The following is a 22,793-nucleotide window of genomic DNA, read 5'->3' on the forward strand; positions in this document are numbered from 1 at the left end:
CTCTCTCTCTCTCTCTCTCTCTCTCTCTCTCTCTCTCTCTCTCTTGTAAAGAGAAGCTCTCGTATAACACGATCGATCACCGAGCCTGATTGCAGCCCTGGCCGAGCCGAGAGAACACACAGCCGGGGTTGGTACCCTCGGTCCGACATTCTGCATTCAGTCCATTCCCCTTGCGTTCAATGCACGCTGCACAGACGATATCTAGATGGCTGCTCGATGTCTGCCGGCGCGGCCGCCACCGCAACGAGAAAGGAAGAATCCGGCTTACGCTTATACGGAGGCGGTGGTAGTTATGCGCTGCTGATCGAGAACCACGGGGGAAGAAGAGAGAAAGAAAAAAAGAGAGAGGGAGAGAGAGAGAGAGAGAGAGAGAAAGAGAGAGAAAGAGAATGAGAGAAATCGAGAGAACGAGGAGGAGAAGGCGGAGGCCGTAAATAACGGTCTATAGTTCTCAGGGCGGAGAGACCCTCGTTGAAAGGCTATCTTTGGCGCCTCGAAGGAGAGCGCTAACCCTTGCTGGATCCTCCTGCCCGATCTATCGTATCCTTTTTGGATTTCTCCCGATGATTTCTAGGTCATGCCTGGATACGATACCTTGCCAAAGTTTAAAGACTTCGAACTTTCTCTGTCTTCCTTCTCATCCAGGATCTTCTCTCTCTCTCTCTCTCTCTCTCTCTCTCTCTCTCTCTCTCTCCTTTTTTCTTCTTTCTTTTTATTTCTTTTTATTATTATTTTTAGTATTATTATTATAAATATTGCCTCTTCCTTTTTCTCTTTCTCTTTCTCTTTCTCCCTCTTCTTTTTCTTTTTTCTTACTTCTTTTTATTATTCTTTTTGTGTTATTATTATAATTATTCTTTCTCTCTCTTCAGACAGATTAGTGGCAATAGTACGAGAAAGTAGACGAGATGAAGTTCAAAAAAACATTTCGAAAAGAAACGAATCGCTAGTGGTAATAATATCGCCGTTGCATCAATTCTGGATCACGAGGAAGCTACTCGTTCAGGCACTTGTAGAAAATCTATTTATCTATCTATCTATCTATCTATCTATCTATCTATCTATCTATCTATCTATCTATCTATCTATCTATCTATCTATCTATCTATCTATCTATCTATTTATCTATCCACCCCTATCTCGATTTTTCAATTCCAATAATAATAAAGGCGTCCTTTACGTCTGCCTAGATCCAACCGTGTTTCTTTATTCATGATCCTTAAATGCATCTGGTAACGCGATACCGAAGCAAAAGAGCATTGCGAACCGATAAGCTTTCTTCGACCACTTCCACTATGGGGGAGGATCGTTGCTTCTCGAGTTTCCCGTTTCGCCGCATGCCGGTAAATTCGTCGTTGTCGTGCGATGGAAAGGTGGAACAGTCCGCCTACCTCGCTCTTTATTTTTCTCTCTTTTTTTTTTTTCTTTTATTTCTTTTCTTATTTTTCTTTTTTTCTTTTTCGATTTTTTGTATTTCTTTTTTTTCTTTTTTTTTTTTTTGTAGGATCGCATTTCTCTTTCTCTCTTTATCTCGAGGGCGACTTCTTCTCGGACGCTTTACCTGGCCGATATACATACATACATATATACATACATACATATATACATGCATAACTCGTTGAAGAAGAACGAACGAGGGTCGTTGGAGGCGCGAGAAGCAATATGCAGATTTTAACGTCGAGAGTGACCTTTGTCGGTCATTGCACGTCCCGACCGATAGCTCCGGTACACTCACACTCATTCTCTCTCTCTCTCTCTCTCTCTCTTCTTTCTTTCTTTTTCTCTTTCTCTTACTCTCTGTTCCTACCATGGACCGAACGAGAAGGTGCATACCAGAACCGGCGCAGTCTCCACCGAGGAGAAAGAGAACGAACAGAAGAGACAGAAAGAGAAAGAGAAAAAGAAAGAGAGAGAGAGAGAGAGAGAGAGAGAGAGAGAGAGAGAGATTTCTTATCGTTCGGCCATTCGCTTTATCCGTCCAGACCGGGAATAGGAACCGATTAAAGAGTCGATGTCCGCCCTTTCTTCTCTTCCTCTCTTTCCTCTCTTCTCCTTCCTCCTGTTACATTCTCTGTAATATTGCCATTTCCCTCACTTTTACTAGGATCTTTTTATTTATACCACCTTGAATAATTTTTAAGAATCATTTATATATATATTTTAATAAAAGCAATCTTATCGCTTCCTAATTATAGGACGGAACAGGATCGACCAAGCGTACCACGACGACGAAGGTAATTAACCTTCCTCGTGAAAATGTCAATGCGTCCCTGTCGCTGCGTAAACACTAGGCTGATCTTTCTACTCGCACTACTCGTGCCTTCGAGATCGATCGATAGCAAGTCCGAAGGATCTCCGAGTGAGGTCGTCCACCGACTTGCTTACTTGCTTGCTATAACCGATCGTTCACCAGAGATCCTGAATTCCTGATGATTACGATGAGGAGTCCTCGAAAGGTGGCTCACGTTTTCAACTGCGTGCTGGATCGCGGAAAGCAAAGGAGAGAGAATCGTCTCGATTGCATGGCAACGTGCATGGACGATCACGTTTCGGTCGGTCTCTTCTTCGTCTTTTCCGTCATATTATATACTTTAACTCTCTCTCTCTCTCTCTCTCTCTCTCTCTCTCTCTCTTTTTCTCTCTCTTTTTCTTTCTCTCTTTTACGAGTTCGTTTTACAACGAAGGGAAAGTGGCTCGACCCTAAGTTCTTACATTCGTGCGAATGTACGCTAATAGCCGTTTCAATGTAACCAAATTTTATATGTTAAGTAGATCATACCAAGCGTATTGGTCGAACGATCTCTTTCTTATGCACCTGCGAAAGTCTCTCGTTGCCATCCTCGAGAGTGTAGCCTTTCAGTCAGGCTAAAAACGTAACCCGAAATAAATGATAATAAAAAGAAAAGAAAGAGAGAAGAAGAAGAAGAAGAAGAAAATAAGGAAAGAAAGAAAGAAAGAAAGAAAGAAAGAATTAAAAAAAGGATCGCATGACTTTGCGAATGATGGGGTATACAAAGTCTCTCTCGGTCAAGTCTCGGTCGAAAATTTATTTGCACCTGCACGAATGAGAGAAAGAGAGAGAGAGAGAGAGAGGTCTGTCAAAAGAGATCGACCCTTTAAAAAAGAAAAAAAAAAAAAAACACGTATTCCCACACACCCGTCGTTATATAATAATCTTCCAACGTGTTATATCACGTTGATACCGACAAATACTTAACGATCGTTCCGAGAACGAAGAGTATTTATTTTTATTTTCATTTTTACTTCACTTTATTTTATTCCCTTTTTACGATTATTCTCACATCGATAAAAAGAAGAAAGAAATTTACATTCGTTACATATAATACCTACGTACGTAGAACATATGAAAACAGAGGTCTGACGTCCGATCGAATTTCTCGATTAGAGATAGTAATTAATCGCTTAGGAACGGTATGACGTTAGTTTTCGTTGGATCGAAGTGGTTCGCATTGCGGGCTCTTTCATTTAAGCGATCGATGTAGTACTTAGTTACTTACTTACTTACTTACTTACTTACTTACTTACTTACTTACTTATTTACTTACTTTACTCGTTCGCTTGCTATACGGTTGCACGTGATTCGAGCCTAAAGCGCCCTTCCAACGATCTCTTGGCACGTGAGCCAATACGAGCAAAGGAGAAGAAAGATAAGAAATCTCTTATAAGGTGAGCCGCGTGCGTAAGGGCAACGGGTCGTTGCCTCCTCTTCTAACTTGCTAACACGTTAAAGACACTTTCCTGGAGCTAAATCTTGCGGTTACCTTCTCTCTCTCTCTCTTTTTCCCACTCTCTTTCTTTCTCTATCCTCTTCATCCACAGGTGTGCCTTTTCTTCTTCTCTTCGACTGGCCCGAGCCTTAGCGAAGCCAACCTGGGAAATCACTTTTACTTTCGTCGATCACTCGTCGTCGATCGCAACGCTGTCTTCAATCGTTCGTTTAAAAGCTCGTGTCCTTCGTAATATCGAAGGACATTTCCCGATAGCTTTTTTCGGATTACGAGAGAGAGAGAGAGAGAGATCGAGCTATTCTTTCGATGTTTATTTTGAAATAGTTTCTAACGTAGAAAAGAAAAAAAGAGAAAAGGAAACATATGATCGCCGTACGTACGTACGTTCTTCGTACTTTCTATATTCTGTTTTGATTTGACGAAAACGAAGATGAGAAAAGAAAAAACAGAAATAAAATGGTTTCGAGTATATTTACGTATGTAGATACAATATTTATACGACAGACTTTAGGTTCAGGTAGATGCGCACATTTATTTAGTTTAACGAAAAATTTCCTTCGACGGACGAATTCTTTTTCTCATAGGCGTCGGATCTACGACGTTTTAAAGATCAACGTGACTTCGATGACTACGTCCGATGATATATATATAGAAAAAAAAAAAAAAATCGTATTTAGAAGGTATGTCTTTGAATTTCAATAATCCGTACATTATGAATCGATAGACCTCGATGAATATTTAATTTTCTTTCTTTCTTTTTCTTTTCTTTTTTTTTTTTTTGCTAAGAAGATCGAAGAAAATATATATTTTTTTTCTTTACGAACGAACATACAATTTTTTACGTACGGTCTCCAATGCATCCAGATTAGATCTATCTCCAAGCGATCTAAATTCATGAATACGCCTTAGCTTCGATTTTACAGTCAAATCATTCTAATATTATCTTGAACGAACGATTCGTTAAACGCATTTGTTTCGATGTCGTCGTCGAAGTTGGATCGTTTTTTCTTAAGAAAGAAGACAAAGAATTGAATTTAACAAAAAAAGAAAAAAAAAAAAAAGAAAAAGAAAAAGAAAGAAAAGAAACAAGAAAAACGAGATCACGCGTCAGTTATAAAGTTCTTCGTGTTTTTTTCTTTTCTTTTTTGTACTTTTATTTTCATCGTTTGCAAAGAACAAAAATGTAATCATAGTTCGTCCTTCGTAAGAATTTTTTCCCTTGAAAATTCTCGAATTCGCAGTGATCCAAAAGGATACATCTCTCTTCGAAATTCCCGCGCGTCGAATCTGTTTCACGAGAATCTTCTTCGGCGCTGAAGTCGTGCACTGTCACGTAAAGTTTAATGTCGGCGATCGTCAACGCATCCATCGGGTGAGTTTTCCAAAATAATATTATCTCTTGCATCGATATTTTTAATTAGTCATCGTACCGATGAAATATTTCTCAGATATTACACGAAAGAATCAAAGTTATAATTTAAGATTAATTTTGTAGAATTTTCTTAATAGAACTTTGATTTCGAACGACGTAATATCTAACTTCTTACGAACTACGAAGGTTCTGTAGGAAGGATCACATGGCGGATGGTATCTTATTCCACGAACTATATATTGCACGTAGAACAGATTTAACTTTGCTTTATTGCAAAACGATCGTTTTTCTTTTCTTCTTTCTTTTTATTCTTTTTCATTGTTTTCAGAATAATAATAATAATAGATAATTTATAAATAATAATTTACAAATAAATACGATTCTTATTTTTCGTATCGCGAACTTATTGATATATACATATCTATATATATATATATATATATATCAAAATTTTGATTTATACATATATATATATATATATATATACAAAACCAAAAAAAAAAAAATAAGAAGAAAAAGAAAAAGAAAAAAAAATCGTACGTAGTCGAAAATATCAAACGTTAATAAATGAAGCGAAACGACGAGGAGTACTTTCTTAGTGAAAAATAATCGATGTTTCGAATTAGCGACGTATTTACCAGCACGTGTTGTAGCACGTGTCGGCCTATATCGGGTAACCGCAGCACCGGATCGTTTCTCGTCGTCTTCGCGTTGCACGTGAGCGAATCTTGATAATCCGATAAGTTCATACGCGCTTATTCGCTCATGGAGAAAGGTAATTATCATTCGTCTCTATCGTATGCGATTTCTGGGATAGCGCGATTACCATTAGCATCGACATCCTGTTCTTACGTAATTTGTTTGCACATTCTTTTTCTTTTTCTTCTTCTTCTTCTTCTTCTTCTTCGTCATCATCTTCATCTTCATCTATCATCCTTTATCCTCTTCTTCTTTTTCTTCTTCGCATAATCGTCTAAGTGCAATGACACTTATCGAGTATGAAACAAACGCTTTCAGACCTTTCCACATTCCGCAGAAAATCATCGTTACAGAGTGATCGCATCTCAAGCCGATACCTTGGAACGTTTAAGATGTCGATATTTATGATCGTAATAGCTTTCATGCTCCTAACGATCTTATATTACATGAGTCGAAAGAAACATCGATTACCACCTGGCCCTTTAGGCCTACCGATCGTGGGCTATTTGCCATGGATCGATCCAAAAGCACCTCATGAGACACTTACCGAATTGACAAGGAAGTATGGACCGATCTGTGGATTGAAAATGGGTTCTGTATACACTGTACTTTTATCGGATCCTCGTCTGATACGACAAGTCTTCGCTAAGGATACGTTTGCTGGACGGGCACCACTCTACTTGACGCATGGCATGATGCATGGTTATGGTGAGTTACTATTTAATATAAACAAAAAAAAGAAATATTCTCGTTACTGCGAATTCTCTCGTCGATTGGTAAAAATTGAAAGGAGCTAATAAGGACAAAAAATAAAATAAAATAAAATAAAATAAGGAAAAAAGAAAGAAAGTTTTTTCGCGAATCGTTTTGACTGATATCTTTGAAGAAAGAGATCGTAAACGGAAGGTAAAGGACGGTCCCAGACGGTCGTTCGGCTCGATTACGAATCGCCTCGCGCGTCGTAAAGCGCGAGCGACCGTCTCGCCAGGAGAGAGAGAGAGAGAGAAAACCGGTAACAATAAGACAACCGGTTACAATGGAAGGGCAGGCGGGTGTTGTAGGACGTAACGGTTCCTCTAACGAAGGAAGTCGACACGGGCCAACTAACCTACTAAACCCGAAATGAAAAAAAAAAAAGAAAAATAATGTAGTGTATATATATATATATATATATATATATATATATATGCGTGAGTAGGTATATGCTTATGGTGCGTCAACGTCGCGTGCGAACCAAGAGCGGAGGCGAGGTTTAGGATCTATAAAGAAGCTGACGACGCGCGTCGAAATGAAACGAGGTCGTTTCGTGTCCGTCCAAAGGATTTACAGCGTTTCCAGAAAGCCGTCTCCGGGGTCTTTCTTTTTCGAACAAAGAGTATCGCTTCCGCGAGCACTTAGCGTGTGTGCACAGTGAAAGTCACCTCCTCGATTCCTTTCCACCTCTTACTTTACTATCTACCTCCTTTTCGTTAGCTCTTTCTCTTCTTCTACTCGCTATCGACTAACGAAATTTCTTTCACGTCGTTACCTTGTACCATGTTAGCTTTGTAACAGATCTATCGGGCTTAACTATTCGAGTTAAAGAATTCATTGGAGATAGTTTCGAAAGTGAGAACTATTTTCAAACTGAGAATCTATATTTCGTATTATCTTATTCCCAGTTTCGTTAAAGTCACCCTGTTATAATTACGTTTTCGTCATTCGTTCAACGATATCGTTTAATGATACATTCTAATCCGTTAAATGAATGATTCGATAAGAGATAAGGAAGAAGGAACAAAAAGAAGGAAGATACTCGAGAACATAGATGCTTGACGTTTTCGTTCTAATCGAACGAAAATATTTTTATTGCTCGATAGATTTCATTTGTAATAATTTTCGTTTGAAATGTGCTTCATTATCTTCGTTCGTTCGTTCGTTCGTTCGTTCGATCGTTCCTTCTATTGATCAAGTTCGCTGGGAGATCATTAGTCTCGTCGTAGAAGATAAGTTTCAACGTTTCACGGTCGCGATAAGAAATTCTGTTCGAAAATAATTTTAATCGTATCGTCTGTATATGTATATATATATATATATATACGTACTTATGTATACATACGTATAATGTATATATATACGTATATATATATATATATACATATATATAGAAAGAGAGAGAACGTCGTGAGTTCTCTGCAAAGGCGTATAGCGGTAAGGAGAATAAAATAGAACGTGGTCATGCTCTTTTCCTCGGGATTTACCACGGCTCCTCGTTGCTCCTGGTTGATAACGTGTCCTGCGAGGCCTTCTTGGTAGTACCGTTAGCACTTTCGATTTACGAGCCGCCATGTGAGCACGACGATTAAGGTATAACGCAAATAACGCTTAGCGAGTTCGATCAGATTTCTAACACCGTGACACACATATCGAAGGAATTACTTAGTTACTTTGGTCCGTACAAATCGGATCGGACTCGCGATGTCTGAACGGATGTCTTCCGAGACGAAGGAGTATCTTTAATCGTAGTTCCGATAGTTCTCTTCTGTCTCGATCTGCTTTCTTTCTCATCTTTTTCTTTTTCTTTCTTTCCTCGCTTTCTTTTCTTTTTTCCTTTTCCCTTAAATTATTTTACACGGTTATATCCGGTTCAAAGCACTTTTTTTCTTGTTTTCTCTTTTTTTTTTTTCTTTTTTTTTTTTCCAAGAATTGCTCGCGTTTAAAAGAGATGATGAACGGTGCAACGAGTTACACCAATGGGAGGAAATTAATGAAGGAAAGAGAGAGAGAGAGAGAGAGAGAGAGAGAGGAAGAGAGAAAGAGAGAGAGTGGGACCCGTTGACTTACATCTAGCGTGTCGTAAAAATACGCTCACGAACGATCGACAGGACGGACGGTAGGATGCTTTCGAAAAGTTGTGCTAAGGTATATACTCAGAGGACGAGGTCCTCGTCTCTTTCCCTCCTCCCACATCGCATCCCTCCGCCCTCTTCTTATTCGTTCCTTCGTGGTACACTTCGCCCGTGAAATTATCGGCGGTCCTCTCGTATCGGAATTTGTGGCCCTGTAGGAGAACTTTTCAGCCAGACGAGAAACTTACGATCGTCCGAGTAACCCTGTTCTCTTTCGGAAACAAAAGATTTCGATACTACTTGAGAACAGAGAATCGAAGAGAAGAAGAAAGGAGAAGAGGGAAGTAGAGATCGAAGGGGACGATCTCTTACCTTTGCGCTATCGAGATGGGACACGGGAATGCCCGTATGCTCCTGCTTTCTTTACTTCGACGTCTTTACGACGGGAGATCGCTGATTTTTATCTCCTACCTCTCCCCGTTTATTCTTTCTTTTTGGCAGATTTAACGACTCGATTTCTATAGGTACCTTACCTACCTACCTACCTACCTACCTACCTACCTACCTACCTATCTACCTACCTACCTACCAACCTACCTACCTACCTACCAACCTACCTACCTACTTGCACTCTTCGAATATCGAATATCGAAGATGCGTATCTAACACGAGATGAGTCTCCTTAACTTTACCACGTTTACCTATGTTTTCGCTTTTCTAGATATATCTAATAATAAGCGTTACAATTTCTCTTTCTTTCTTTTATCTTGTTTCTTATTTCTCTCTCTCTCTCTCTCTCTCTCTCTCTCTCTCTCTTCTTATCTTATTTTATCTTTCTTTATTATTATTATTATTATTATTATTATTATTATTATTATTTCATTTCTTCATCTGTTTTTTTCGATATTCGTCCGCTCAGAAAAGAAAATTGTATATAATAAGTCTACATCGTGATATAAATTCTCTCGTTGTTCATCGTGATCTATCGTGAATAATATTGACAAGAAATACATTAAAATAAAATTAATTAAAAGGAAAACGAAATCAAAATGAGGAAAACGAAATAAGGTATCAGAGATTATCGGAATGTAGAGAAATATGATCATCGCACCCCTTAACGCACGCTCTACCGCGACGGCGGTGTGCTTCTGTCGCCTTTCACGAGGCGTCTCGATGCCCTTACACCGAGTTTCTACCACCACTCCTTTCGAATGCCCCTCCAAAAGGCACAACGAGGATCCTCCCGCTAGGAGAAATCTCGTTCGTCTTCTCTCTTTCTCTTTCTCTTTCTCTCTCTCTCTCTCTCTCTCTCTCTCTCTCTCTCTCTCTCTCTGTACAACTCACTCACTCGCTCGCTCGCTCGCTCGCTCACTTACTCATCCCCACTTTTTCCGTACTATTACGATGGAGAGGGAAGCTAAGTGGGGAGGACGCTTGGCCACGCCCTCACCAACAGGTACTTACCTATTACCTCGTTCCTTGAGTACGTATTCGATGGGAGAAAATATCCTCTTAACTAAGCGAAGAGTTTTGTTACGAACGTACGCTTCTCAAAGGAAGATACTATTCTTTGTTTATTTCGAGTTTGTTTATTTAATCGTAATCGAGTATTAGTTGTACGACCAACTCCAATATTGTATGTTATTATTCTTCCCCGAATAAGTAAGTTGTTTACTTAATACTAATAGCCTTTTAACGAAAAAGGCAAGTATTCTTGTATCGTCATAAATTATCCTTTGAAAGAAATAATTCGACTCGTTTTGTTCAGGTCATGCGTATATGTTAATGCATGATAATTATTGAACAGATAATTACCATTGTTTACAGGGATATTTTTGAAAAAATATAAAAGAACGAAAACAAAGGAACAAACAACGCTTCATTACGTTTCTTTCAAAACAAAACAAATACGAGAAGATATCGGTTCGAACTTTGCTAGGTGATTAATTTTGCGATTAATTAAAATACTATCTCTTTGTTAATACGAGAGGATTATTCGTGTACGTATACACGTAAGTATCTATATAAGTTTAATCGCGAATAAAAAGAAAAGTAAAAGAAAGAAAATATAATCGCGTTGGTGCATGCACGCACGCACGTACGTATGTACGTACGTAAGTACGTCATTCTCATTGTTTAATCGATAGAATTCAATATCGTAGGAGAATGATTTTCTCGTTTTCCCATTTCGTCGTGCAAGGATGTCGATGACGTTCTTACGGATGTAATCATCGACAAGACAACGACATGCGTTGGTGCGAATACGCGCCATTCAATCGTTCCATTAACGTAATCATTATTGTGGAAAATATCTATTGAATTTTTCTTTAACCAAGTAAATTATACTTAGGTATAACTATTTCTCTATCACGTCATAAGAACGAGAATGACGATGACGTTCGTATTGGTAATGCATAATAATATTAGTGCGATAAGGAAACGCGTGATTTCGAACGAAAACTTTTAAGCAGTTTTACTCGTTATCTACTTCCTCGTCTAGATCAATTAGTTTACAAAACTTTCCCTATGACTAAATGCCTCCAAAATTTGGATATTTTAACAAAACGTTCCTTCGTTATTTTATAGGATTAGATAGATAAGATTTATTAATAATGAATAAATTAAGCAAATGAATAAACGTAACAGTTTTAACAAATATAACAAATATTTAGTTTCTAATTTGTTGTTATGTGAAACGAAATATATAAAAATAGTATTTTCATCATTTTTCATAGCGTACTTATTTGTCATTACGCGGAACATATAGTTTGAGAAACGTCGTCGTATTTTCTTATCTACTCGTGAGACTTTTCAAATTTATTCGAACGACAGAAAAAGTCAAATTGCACGGAGTATCAAGGGATAAATTCAAAAAACCAAAATATTACCTTTCAAACTTTACTTATATAATATATTCGAATTATCTAAATTATATGAAACACACGAAAACAATATTTCCATCGTTTTTCACGACACATTTATTGACCTTACACGGGACATATAATTTACTGACTAAATCTCGACTAAAATAGTTTCGTATCTATTCATGAGACATTTCAAATTTATTCGAACGACCGAAAAAGTCAAATTGCATGTGGTATCAAGGGTCGTTTAAGAAGATTTTTCATGAGAAAGAGAAGAAGCAAGAAAAGGATGAAAAAGAAGAAAAAGGAGATGAAGAAGAAGAAGAAGAAGAAGAAGAAGAAGATGAAGAAGGAGAAGAAGATGAAGAAGGAGAAGAAGATGAAGAAGGAGGAGGAGAAGATGAAGAAGGAGGAGGAGAAAGAGGAGGAGGAGGAGGAGGAGGAGGAGGAGGAGGAAAAGATGTAGCCGTCGACGAAGGCGCGTGCCTCGTTCACCGGCGAGACCCGTGATTACCCGACATCACGTTTACGCGCGCCTTTATGGGCGCGCTCACATTTCTTATAAGCTTGGGTTGAAAACTGGTTGGTTCGTTGGCTCGCACCGCTATCGGCATTGCTGAGTCGTCTCATCGAGAGTCGGTATGGCGGGTGTACACCGAATAACATCCTGCGTAATGCCTATTAATTTATTATAGAGTTCCTTGGTGCCGATAACGCGTATCCCTGAAGTCGTTCGTAAACATATTATGCAATTTTCATTGCTAAACTCGTACATGCATCTCTGGATTAGTTACGTCTCTCTCTCTCTCTCTCTCTTTCTCTCTCTCTCTCTCTCTCTCTCACTCTCTCGCTCTTTCTGTCTCCCTGTTTCTTTCGTTTTCTTTCTATTTTTTATCCACTCGATAATTTTGAAATTTTGAGAAAAGAAAGAGGACGAATATATCGGATCGAAACGATCGTCAAACTCGGACTCTATTAATAGAAACGAGAGTGATCGAAAGTGAGAGTTTCGAATAGTTCGAAAACGTAAGAATTCTAAGTAAAGACTTTTGTATAGATTCGTTCGATCTATCTTTCTTTTCTTTTCTTTTCTTTTCTTTTCTTTTCTTTTTTTTTTTTCTTTTCTTTTGCTATTTCGAGCTACGCGGCTTCGTTATTTATTTATTCTGCTTTTTATTATTTCACAAGAGAGGAAAAAAAAGAAGAATGTTCGGAAGCGATGGATCATTATATTTCGATCGTTGCGATTGCACAAGAAGATTTCGAGGCCGGTCGTACACCTTCGTCGTTCACAGCATCCTCGCTCTCTGCGAGAGGATCGTTTTTCTCGGAGAACACTGTGGTGGGCTTTGCTTGGCGGAGAGAGAGAGAGAGAGGGGGAGATGGAGGGGTGGGGCAAGGGGAGGGCACCCAAGTAGCTATCTAGTCAACCAATCAGCTACCGTGTGAGGTTAACGTTATCGTCGAAGATCGATAGATCGGTGCAGCACTCTCGTTAGCCGTCTCGCGGTGCATCGACCCGATGCGTACACGCGGTGATCGTCAAAACCGTCTGGCGATGTAACGGCGTTGGCCTTTAAGCGGGTCGACAGAACCTGAAATTCTCGACGTCCTTGGCGTCTCTCTGAGTCGAGAAAGAAAGAGAAATAGAGAAAAAGAAAGAAAGAGAGAGAGAGAGAGAGAGGGAGACTTTTTCCTTTGAATCGCGACAGTCGACGCATTGGTCTTTCGCGATATCGAATTTCCAGACATCGATGAAAAAGAGAGAAATAAAGCGATAGAGGTAAACATTTAGAATGATTTAAGAGAATACGAAAGTGAAAAAAAAAATTAGATATACCTTTCGAAGGGATCGATGATCTTCTCTTCTAATCATTCAGAACGGTGGAATGCAACGACTGAAAGATACTCTAGGCACCTCTGTAAATTTCCATTACGAAAGTCGAGCCTTGAAAAGAGGCGAGTGTCCTTTCGCGAGGACGCTCGCTCGGTTATATTCTTGACACTCCTGCGAATGAAAAATCATAGAAGGAAAAGATTCTTTTCTTCTTTTTGTTTTTTTCTTCTTTTTTCTTTTTCTCTATATATCTCTTTCTCTCTCAAGCACGATAAAATAATCCCAAGTAGAAAATTTCCTATTTCCCATTTTAGGAGAAGAGATCCTTGGACGCGATCGGAATGAGATCTTTCATTTCCCAAGTTAGACACAAGTGGTCGTAGTTTTCTACGTTGGAATTCGCGATTTTTTTTTTTTTCTTCTCGAGAAAAAAAGAAGAAGAAGAAAAAAAAAGACAGAAAGAAAGAAAGAGAGAAAGAAAAAAAAAAAAAGAAAGAAAAAGAAAAAAGAAGTCACGTCGGATTTGGAAATTCTCAGGATGTCGCTTTTAATTTATTCATTTTTCTCTTTTCCCTCGTCAATCTTGTCTTAACGAGCTTCCACTCGAATAGGATAGGTTAGGTTCGTGAGAGCCAAACCGGACTCTCTTCTCTTCCCTCGTATCGTATTCGTGTACAGGTATATGTTTGTAAACATGTATGTGAACGTGTACGTTGTAAGCTTGTTCGTCGTGTGCGTACGTCGTGTGTCATCGAGAGAGACTTATTCCGAGGAGAAACGAAGGACTCTCACTTTTATCGGTCTCCTTGAAGGAAGTTCCCGCGCAGCTGTCGTCGACGATGGTTCTGCTCTGCATCCGCAGGGAATTACAGTTAGGTTAGCAAGGACGTGCCGACGGCCTCTCCTCCCATTAAGAAAGACGGAGCGCCGTATATCTCGTCCACCTCGTGTTAAAGAACGCGTATATCTAACCACCGAATCCTCGGAAGAGGAGGAGGAGGAGGAGGAGGAGGAGGTGGTGGTGGTGGTGATGGTACAGGGGGAGGAGAAGGAGAATCCTTATAAAGACGTTTAATATTCGCATTAATAAAAGAAACGGACCAGTCGCTCCGTATACTAGTTTACATTATTGCATTTATTTCGTCTTAGTTATTTACATATGTCATGGTGTTTTTTTCTCTCTCTTTCTTTCTTTTTCTTTTTCTCTTTTTTTTTTTTTTTTGCACAGACCAGTCACCATGAGTAACCCACCACCACCGGTCACTATCACCGATACACCATGTTAATAGCAAAAGCATGGAATGACAAATATCGGTCACGTGCTTTATCCAGAAACACGTGCGCTCGCGGTTGCGTTTTCCTACTTAGTAGCAAACCTCTATAGAATATGCAAATTGATCTGGAACGAGAAGGTTGCTTGCTGTATTCGAAGATACTTACATGTACTTACTTAACTTACTTTGCTTGTTTATCTCACCGAACGAACGTTTTTCTTTCTACCGTGTAACAGTCGTCGTATCTGTGTTGCGTAGTCTGGTACAGAGTTAAGTTACGGATAAAAGGAGTATAGAATATAGAAAAAGGATCTTTCGAAATATAAATACGACGATTCGTTCGTTATTTTTTCTTTTTTTTTTCTTCTTCTTCTTTTTTTCAACCCGTCAGTAACGAAATTTCTCGAGGAGTTGAAACGTAGAAAAGAAGGGAGGAAAAATGGGAGAGAAAAAAAGCGGAGGGATGTCCAAATACCTGGAAGGACCAGATCTCGCGGTATCATCCGGTATACCGACGTATATAAAGGCTGTAAACTCTCGAATGTCAAGGACGTCTCGGTTTCTTGACTTTTCCCAAGAATTTCGTCCATTTGCTTTCGGAGTCGCTTCTTCTTCGCCTTCGCGAAATCACGCACGACCTTGTGCCCGAGTACCGATATATTTCTGACAGTTTTCAAAGATCGGCACTCCTTCTCCCTTTATCCATTTTATTAACCTGAAACGAACGTTCGAAACGTCGATCGCCAAATTTGTCGTAATTTTATTCGATCTGTATTCTCGTATCGTTGATATCGAACGATTCTTAAACATTATTACTTAATAATAATAATAAAATAACAAAGATATCGTTTACATTACCAATACCGTTCTAAATGATCAAAAGAATTACAAAAATGCTTGTAACGAAATGCGTTCGATTTATTTAACGAAAGGATCGCAACTTGTTCTACGATACAATCGATTAACGCCAGCCATTTCGTAGTGTCGTAAGCGGGACGCTCAACGATCGGATCGACTGTATTTGGACAATATACGTCGTGAGAGGTTCGAGTCCTCGTCCCAACTCTCTTCTCTTTACTCTCCTCGTTGCATTTATCGATGCTCCGTAGCAGGCGAGGTGGAACGACCGGCCCTGAAACTTTGCTCGGACCCAACCTCATATGCTCATTATCCGCTACTATCACAACCGGTGTTTTATTTTTGGCGGTACACGAATTCGCGAACGTCTCCTTCTCCTCCTCCTCCTCCTCATCCTCCTTTTCCTTCTTCTACTCCTCCTCTTCCTCCGCTTGCGTCTTTCTCGATGATGTCATCTCTTGAAATCAAGTCCCGGCACTGACTACAACGACTACAACGACTACGACAACCACGTAGTGTTGTTTAGTTGCGTAAGAAACGATCGCAGCAGACTGTTGAGCTCTATTATCGATCCTCCACCGATCAATATTATATTCTTATTTACCTTTTTATTAACGCTTTCCTTCTAATTGAACACGAAATACGAACTCGTTGCGAACTCGTCGTATGACGCATCCCGGAAAGTTTTCTCGCTGTGCCGGTCATTTAAATACGACACTGACCTATCGACTGCTCGACCGATTCTTAGAACGAGTCGCGAATAACCAAGTATCGCGTGGCAATACGTTTTAACCCGAGACCACGAGAAATCGCGTTAATCGGCGTTAATCGTTAAATTTGCACCATACTAACAATATTATTGTCCGTAAAGCAATATATGTAAAAGCGTATGAAGATGTATATATTGTATATCTCTATGTTAGATGTTAACAGCGAGAATGCTCGTTAACAGATCGTTGGTATTTGAGTCGATCTCGAGACGGAAAGAACGTAGTCCTTGAACGCGGATTCTATATTACGTTCTTTGTAAACAACTACGTTTGAAAATATTTACGATAATACGGATTTGCAAATGACGATTTGCAGAAACTTTTCTACCTTGGCCTTGAACAACGAAAGGTACGAGACTGAGGAACATTTTTTTCTTTTCTATTTTTTTCTTTCTTCTTTCTTCTGTGTTTTTTTCTTTTTCTTTCTTTCTTTTTTTTTTTTTTATTTCTCCTCCTCCTCCTCCTCTTCCTTTTTTCTTCCTTTCATTTTGACCAACCAAAAAAAAAAAGAACAACAACCCTCCTGGCGAAAACTCGTGACGCGATCTACTCGGAGGAGCACGATCGCGAAGGATCTTATTCGGTATTCCCTTCGCACGTGGATCGTAAACCTCAATAATCTCGTGGATCATCAGGATTCCGAGATCATTCTCGTGGCGACGACAGTCGCGTGTGACCTGCCTGCGAAAGAGCTGTCCCGAGATAAGAAATGAAGCGCGTTTCGATCTCTAGCTCGCATCCGATTCCTTTTAAGAGGATTAACTTAACTTCTTAAGAAGTTAAGTTAAAGTACAAATGGTACCTTCCTTTTGTATTTCACGATTACAACGAATTTCTCGTGAAGGAACGAATCCTTTCATTATGAAAGATCAAATGAAATATATTCGTAGTCCGTTCGAGAAATATCAATGACCTTTCGTACGATCATTATTCCACGATGATCTTTCGATCGTTCTTTAACGACGCGTAAACGACGACGAAGGGTGAGAAGGGGAGAAGAGGGAGGAGAAAGAAAAAAGAAAATAAATTATTTCGAATCCTAAATGCTAAACGATTCGAAAAATCTACTTAAATACAATTTGGTAAATATATGTATGTATGTATGATTCGCACAAGAATATATAATTATTTAAGATTCATTTTTATACTTGTTCGATTCGATAAGTAAGATTCGTGCATGGTTCATGCATTAACACCTCGTTAATCAATCTCAATTTTCATAAAAGCTAACTTACCACGAAGTCCCGTGATATCGACGATCAGATCAGCATAACTGGCTTATCTCATCGACGAGAGATGAAGCGAGCGAGAGAGAGACAGAGAGAGACAGAGAGAGAGAGAGAGAGAGAGGGAGAGAGAGAGAGAGAGATAGAAAAGAGTGGGCGCGGTAGGATTATTGTTTATTCATTCAAGAATTATCCTTCGGTGAGTTCAGTGGCAGCGCCTACTTACACGGTATGACGGTAATCCTCTCGCTATTTTTTTTTTCTACCCCTCGCTCCTCTCCTCTCCTCTCCTCCTCACTTCTCACCTCTTTTCTCGAGCCGTTGCACCGGCTCCGAGAGAGGATAGACGCGACTGACTGAGATTGGCGGTGGTGGTAGTCAGCGACGGGCATATTTATTATTCTCATTGAAGGTGCGACGCGAGGATCACCTTCGACAAAAAAAAAAATAAATAAAAAATAAAAAAAGAGGAAAAAGAAAAATACAGAAAAAAACTGAAGAAATGAAGATAAAAAGGAAAGAAGAAAAAGAAAAAAGAACAAGTCGAAGAGTAGTTATCTTCTTGGCTATTTTTCTTATTCTCTTTCTTCTTCTTCTTCTACTATTACTACTACTACTACTACTACTACTACTACTGCTGCTGCTGCTGCTGCTGCTGCTGCTGCTGCTGTTGTTTCTTCTTTCTCTTCTTTTTTCTTTTCTTTCTTTCTGTTCAGGTCTCATCTGCGCCGAGGGAGAGCTCTGGAGGGATCAAAGAAGATTCGTCGCTGGTTGTTTGAAAAATCTCGGCATGGTAAAATTCGGACTGAAAAGGGACAGGATGGAAAGGAGAATCCTCGCAGTTCTGGAAGAATGCATTTCGGTAGAAATCTTGATAATCTGCCACTTTCTAAATTCCTTTCCTTTTTCGCCGAGACAACCGACTCTTTTTTTTTTTTTTTTTTTCTTTTTTCTTTTTTCTAAAGAGAAAACTCATACAGATGGTATCCTATCGCGATCGTTAAAAGGTAAGAGTTTAGAAGGGGTAACAGGAGGGAGAGGAAGCAAAAACGAAAAAAAAGAAAAGAAAAGAAAAAGAAAATAAAAATCGCAATAAATATAATCTTGAGAGAAAGTTTTTCTTCGTGAATAAATTATACGACGATTATTAGTTCGTTGACTTGTTATATGATATATCGATCGGGCAAAACTTTAATCGAAAATTTCGATTATTTTAGAAATTGAAGGAAAGATCTACGATCGACGGTTTCGATCCAAACGAGACTTTGCAACATTGTATAGGAAATCTGATGAACGATCTCGTGTTCGGTAAAACGTACGACGAGAACGATCGCGTTTGGAATTGGCTTCGTATGTTACAAGAAGAAGGTGTGAAACATATTGGTGTTGCCGGGCCTTTAAATTTTTTACCATTTCTCAGGTAAATCAATCTATTTCTCTTTTATTAAATTTTCACCATTTTATATACATAGCTTAATCAATTACCCTCGATGGTGGACAAATTGGCCGCAATTAGCAGTCTGCTAGGTAAATTGATTCGCCCTGTTTATTTAGTCATTATTTGGTCCGTCAATGGACTAAAGTTGATTCATCGAGCGTTTACCATGCAAATTTCATATTATGCATCCGATAGGAGTAAGGTAACGCCCATCGGAATGCAGAAATCGATCGTTGAATCCTGGTTAGTAGTTAAGTTCTTATAACTGAGTTGCTGAGTTTATTAAACGATAGGAATGAAATGCGTTTGTTGCAAGTAGGCGTGTACGCCGTTATCGATCTACCTGATAATTTAACCTCGATAAAAATCTTAACTCTCGCTAGTCGCGATATTGAAGTATTTATGGCGATACAAAGTAAATAAGTAAGTACGTGTTTTTTTCATAGAGAAGAAATAAAAAAATAATGCATGCGGATTACCTCCTTAGATTTTTACCATGGTACGGTAAAACGATGTATACTTTGATCGATGGAAAAGAAAAGACCCATAAGATTTATAAGAGCATCGTCGAGGAACATCGATCTAATCCCGTAAAAATGGAGAGTCTTTTGGCAGCGTTCGACGATGAAATGACGAGTAGAATGAAGTCGGACGACCTTGGATATTTTACCGAAAAGCAATTCTATCATTTGCTCGCTGACATTTTCGGTGCAGGAATGGACACGACCTTGACTACTCTCCGTTGGTTCCTTCTCTTCGTTGCGACTTATCCGGACGAACAGGTATGAAGTATTACTATTGAAAAATATTTCTTCCTCCTTCTCTTTTTCTTTTCATTTTTTTTTTTCTTTTTTTCCTTTTTTTTTTTCCTTTAAATCAATTTGTCTAGAATTTCTTTCTTTCAAACAATCGAATTAACAACGCAGACTTTTTACGTTTCTTTATTTCTTTCTTTATGTATAAATATATATCTTTTTCTCATATATATGTGTATACTACAAATACCAGGAAAAGATCTATCAAGAGATGCAACAGGTGCTACCAGATAAAGAACCCACTTTAGACGATAGAACTGTTTTGACGCGTCTCGAGGCAGCTATAGCGGAAGTACAAAGGATAAGAAGCGTTGTTCCAGTTGGTATACCTCACGGAACGATCGAGGTATTTTATCCGGTTTATTTCTTTTATCCTACGATCATTTCAAAGACTTTATCCTTTTACCAATAAATTCGAGAGAAAAGGTCGTCCTTGTCTTAATTTGTCGCTATGAAATTTTTCCTATGTTGATCGATAATAATCGATTAATTAATTATTCATACAATTCTGATGCGATATTTCCTATTGAAATATTTCGATAATATAGATACGAGGAAATATAAAAACATCGACATTTTTTTTTTTTTTTCTTTTTTTATGAATCTTTGAAATTTAGGATACGCAAATAGGAGACTACGATATACCAAAAGGTACGATGGTGGTACCGATGCAATGGTCCATTCATACCGATCCATCTTATTGGCAAGACCCATTCGATTTTAAACCGGATAGATTCATTGCCGATGATGGCAGCCTCGTTAAGCCGGAAGCGTTCTTGCCTTTCCAAACTGGTAAGTAAATGGCAAAGATTCTGCTTATTAAAAATGTTATGCCGTTCAGAGTACAAGGATGTTGTTGCAGTTGACTAATAATTCGTATTCGAACGTTACGTTCGAAAAAAACACTGTGTAACTATTTACGTAAAATCGATTTATCTCGCTTAAGTGTTTCTTCTTCTTCTTTTTCTTCTTATTTTTCTTTTTTTTTTTTTTTCAGTAACAGGTTTTTTTTCTTTTCTTTTCTTTTTTTGTTTTTTTTTTCAATCCAAAAATTTTTATCGTACGATACGGTTTATATTATCGAATTTATATTAATCAATATCGTCGAGTAATGACAATGATTAAGTATCAAAATAAAAGATAGATATATTTCATGGCAATCTAAAAGTTTCTTTTGCTTCAAGGAAAACGTATGTGCGTCGGGGACGAACTTGCCAGGATGATCCTGTTCCTTTTCTCTTCGAGAATAATCCGTAGATTCGTCGTTTCGATCCCTCCTAACGTTTCGATTAATCTCGAAGGAGAATGCGGTATTACGTTGGTCCCTAAACCCCATAGATTGGTTTTCGCACTTCGTGAATGCCCTGGAATATGATCCGTATCTTCTTTTTTTTTTTTTTTGTTTTAAGATTTTTCTAAAACTTATTTCATTAATTCATTATTTCATTATTTACGATTTTTCACGTGTTACGTATTTCTATGTAATAAAGAAGAACGATAAATAAAACGAAACGAAGAGTTTTCATTGATAGTATCTTAATGTCGTTTTCAATATTTTCATCGATTTGACGTTATAGTTAATTTTTAATCTAACAATTCTAATAAATCTAATGATCTAACAAAATTTAATTTAACAATAATTAATTTAATTTTTACTTTAACAATTGAAATAATTACAATTATTGAGCAAGATGATTTGTGAAACCCCATCTAATGATTCTGAAATGTTTATGTAATAATAATACTAAATGTTTATAATAATATTATATATAATAAATTACATATAAATATATTAATATTATAATAAATGTTTATATAATAATATATGCTCTTCTGTTAAAGAGTCTAATTGTTTTTTATCATTTAGCTACATACATTTACAGAGTCCCATTTACAGTTTGTTTTTTATTTCGAATGGTATAATACGTATGATCAATCGAAAGATCCAACCATCCCATAACGTTCGTAGCCCATTCAACAAATAAACAGCAGTTTTCACATAAAAACATATTTATAAAGGACCATTACTAATCAGAGATATTTACGAGTTAAATGTTTTATGACTAGTCAAAAGATTACTCATCTTTCGAAATCCGACAATAGGAAAATTATTACATACATTTATGACATTCTTGAATTTTTTATTGCAATTGAAACATACGGACTTGGTCAACACAAAATGTCATTATATTCGAATCATCGATAGCATATCGATCTCACACAAATATCTATTTCGTATCTATTTCGTATAAATTTATACTTATATTTGTAATTTGTTAATATCGTATCTGATAAGCAGTAATCTCGTAAATATTCGAACAATCATTTAAACGTTCCTATTCCATATTATCAAAGTTTAATAAACTTTCTCTTGTGTCAATCTATGCGTCTGCATAGTACTTCGCCCTCTCAAAGTACATTTCGTAACTGATATCTTTATCTTCGATCGACTTATCGCTAAACTGAAGTTGGTGTGCTAGTCATCAACGAAAGGACTACGTGAGTTAACTCTGAACTTTAAAAACAAATACCCTTTGTTAAATTTAAACATTCAATACGATAATATCGCATTTGTACGATAGTCAAATACAGACAGTCAAATATCGAATCGAGAAAAATAAATAAATAAATAAATAAATAAATAAATGAACAAACCGTTCGCTCGAATATGTCTGTGTTTCTTTGCGATATATAGTTCTTCCAAAGTACTCTTCGAAACCGGTATTTCTTTCTTCGATATTCGTATCGCTAACTGAAACCACACGTGTCACGAATACGAACGCGAAAGGTCTACGTGTATCAACGAATTGAACAATCGTCGTATGCAACAATTTTCTTTCAATGACGAATACTTCGATTCACGAATAAAAACGAACTGTATTTTTACGAATCATAGTTTATCGCAGTTGGATTACGATGTATACCATAGAAAACTAAAAAAAGATTAAAAAAGAGAAAAAAACGAGGGACAAACAAAACGATTAGATCGATAAGAAGGATGCCTCCAAAGAAAAACATTCAAAAGACGTCAAACAATGCAAAGGACAACAAAACATACAGCTA

General features: G+C 37.9%; 1 protein-coding gene across 2 annotated transcripts; it reads left to right on the forward strand.

The window, feature by feature from the left end:
* Window positions 1-4,809: 4,809 nt before the first annotated feature.
* LOC122636493 (cytochrome P450 306a1) lies at window positions 4,810-21,255 on the forward strand. Of its 2 annotated transcripts, XM_043827759.1 has the most exons (8): window positions 4,810-5,121; window positions 6,139-6,528; window positions 18,194-18,339; window positions 18,695-18,897; window positions 19,403-19,697; window positions 19,924-20,076; window positions 20,348-20,522; window positions 20,915-21,255. In XM_043827759.1, the coding sequence occupies exons 2-8, from the start codon at window positions 6,213-6,215 to the stop codon at window positions 21,103-21,105; spliced, it is 1,479 nt and encodes a 492-aa protein (XP_043683694.1). In that variant the 5' UTR covers window positions 4,810-5,121; window positions 6,139-6,212; the 3' UTR covers window positions 21,106-21,255. The 2 variants fall into 2 exon arrangements, with proteins under 2 accessions (XP_043683694.1, XP_043683693.1); XM_043827758.1 differs by lacking the exon at window positions 4,810-5,121 and having other exon boundaries at window positions 6,041-6,528.
* Window positions 21,256-22,793: the final 1,538 nt, after the last annotated feature.

Source organism: Vespula pensylvanica, chromosome 22 (genome assembly GCF_014466175.1).
Source record: "Vespula pensylvanica isolate Volc-1 chromosome 22, ASM1446617v1, whole genome shotgun sequence".
NCBI lineage: Eukaryota > Metazoa > Arthropoda > Insecta > Hymenoptera > Vespidae > Vespula > Vespula pensylvanica.

Coding starts and splice junctions, on each gene's coding strand:
- LOC122636493 (XM_043827758.1), top strand. CDS start 6,120: ATGAAACAAACGCTTTCAGACCTTTCCACATTCCGCAGAAAATCATCG. Junction 18,340..18,694: donor TTCTGGAAGAATGCATTTCG/GTAGAAATCTTG, acceptor CGATTATTTTAG/AAATTGAAGGAAAGATCTAC. Junction 20,523..20,914: donor GTTCTTGCCTTTCCAAACTG/GTAAGTAAATGG, acceptor TTTTGCTTCAAG/GAAAACGTATGTGCGTCGGG.